This window comes from Bidens hawaiensis, unplaced genomic scaffold (genome assembly GCF_021521415.1).
Source record: "Bidens hawaiensis isolate Kalapana, Puna unplaced genomic scaffold, B.hawaiensis_p1.1 tig00011862_1, whole genome shotgun sequence".
In the NCBI taxonomy this organism is placed as follows: domain Eukaryota; kingdom Viridiplantae; phylum Streptophyta; class Magnoliopsida; order Asterales; family Asteraceae; genus Bidens; species Bidens hawaiensis.
The window spans coordinates 109335-110973 of NW_027491947.1; the positions used below are offsets into that span (position 1 = coordinate 109335).

General features: G+C 38.0%; 1 protein-coding gene across 1 annotated transcript; it reads left to right on the plus strand.

Moving 5' to 3' along the window:
• The first annotated feature begins 230 nt into the window (after positions 1-230).
• Positions 231-764, plus strand: LOC143539369 (uncharacterized). Its single transcript, XM_077032706.1, has one exon. The coding sequence runs from the start codon at positions 231-233 to the stop codon at positions 762-764; it is 534 nt and encodes a 177-aa protein (XP_076888821.1).
• The last annotated feature ends 875 nt before the right edge of the window (positions 765-1639 follow it).

Consider the following 1639-nt stretch of genomic DNA (forward strand, 5'->3'; position numbering starts at 1 on the left):
CGAACCTGATAAAAAGATTGCCAATGCCGGAGAGAACAAAAGAAAGTGGATCGGTAACTTAGGAGGTCAGTTCAAGAAGGGGAAGAACTAGGGATTAGGTCACCTTTTTGCTGCTAACTGTAGAAACTCTAACCAAATTCCTCGATGTAAAACTTGCGTTGGAAGTCATGCTGGTACATGCAAAAGATGTTTCTGATGCAATCGATTTGGACTCTTGATCCAAGATTGTCATGCCCAACCAGAAATTCAATGTGCAAGGAAGTGTTTTGTGTGTGGAATTGAACGCAAGGAAGGCTCCTAACGGGAAGGCATTTGAGATGAACGGAAGGAAGGCTTGTAAGGATTCATTAATAGTAACTGGTGTGTTTTTGGTTAATGACCACTATGCATATGTTCTTTTTGATACGGGTGCTAATTTGAGTTTCGTCTCTAAGAAATTCGAGTTGTTACTTAATATTAAACCCAATAAATTAGAAAATAAATACTCCATAGAATTAGCCAACAGAAAACTTATCGAAACGGAAGAGATTATTCGCGCCTATTCCGTTCAACTGACAAATCAAAAATTTGAAGTTGACCTTTTACAAGTTGAATTTGGTAGCTTTGACATCGTGTTAGGAATGGACTGGTTATTGAGATATCAGGCAGAAATTATCTATTCTGAGAAACAAGTCCGCATACCCCTTCCTAATGGAGAAATTTTATCAGTCCATGGTGATCGTAGTAACTCAAATATAAAATTTATCAACGTAGAAAAAGTCTGAAAGATGTTACAAAAAAGATACCCTGCATTATTAGTCAATGTAGTTAACACCAAAGCCAAGGAGTGTAAACTTGAAGATATTCCGGTGGTTCGAGATTTTCTAAATGTTTTTCTGGAAGATTTGCCTTGCCTACCTCCAAAAAGACAAGTCGACTTCAGGATAGATCTTGTTCAAGATGCTGCCCCGGTAGCCAAAACTCCATACAGATTAGCATAGTAAGAAATTCAAGAACTATCCACCCAACTTCAAGAACTACTGGATAAAGGCTTTATTAGACCTAGCTTCTCACCATGGGGAGCTGCGGTTGTGTTCAACAAGAAGAAATATGGGCCGTTTCAAATGTGTATTGATTACCGGGAACTGAACAAACTGACTATTAAGAATGGATACCAACTATCGAGGGCTGATGATCTGTTTGATCAGTTTCGGGATCCAACTATTATTTAAAAAATAGACTTAGGTTTCAGATATCATTAACTCAGAGTATCAGAAGAAGACATTTCGAAAACCATTTTCAGAACTTGCTATGGCCACTATGAATTCCTAGTTATGCCATTTGGATTGACAAATGCTCCTGCTGTGTTCATGGACTTGATGAATAGAGTCTGCAAGTCGTACTTTCATAAATTCATGTTAGTATTTATCGATGAAATACTTATCTACTCACGAACCAAGGTAGATCATGGGCAGCACCTAAGATTGGTTCTCGAATTGCTTAAGAAAGAAAATTTTGTATGCAAAATTTTAGAAATGCGATATCTGGATTCGAGAGGTTCACTTTCCTGGACAGGTGGTCAATAAGAAAGGAATACACGTAGACCTCTATAGAAGCTATTAAGAATTGGGAAGCACCAAAGTCCCCAATTGAGGTGTGA

Coding starts and splice junctions, on each gene's coding strand:
- LOC143539369 (XM_077032706.1), top strand. CDS start 231: ATGCCCAACCAGAAATTCAATGTGCAAGGAAGTGTTTTGTGTGTGGAA.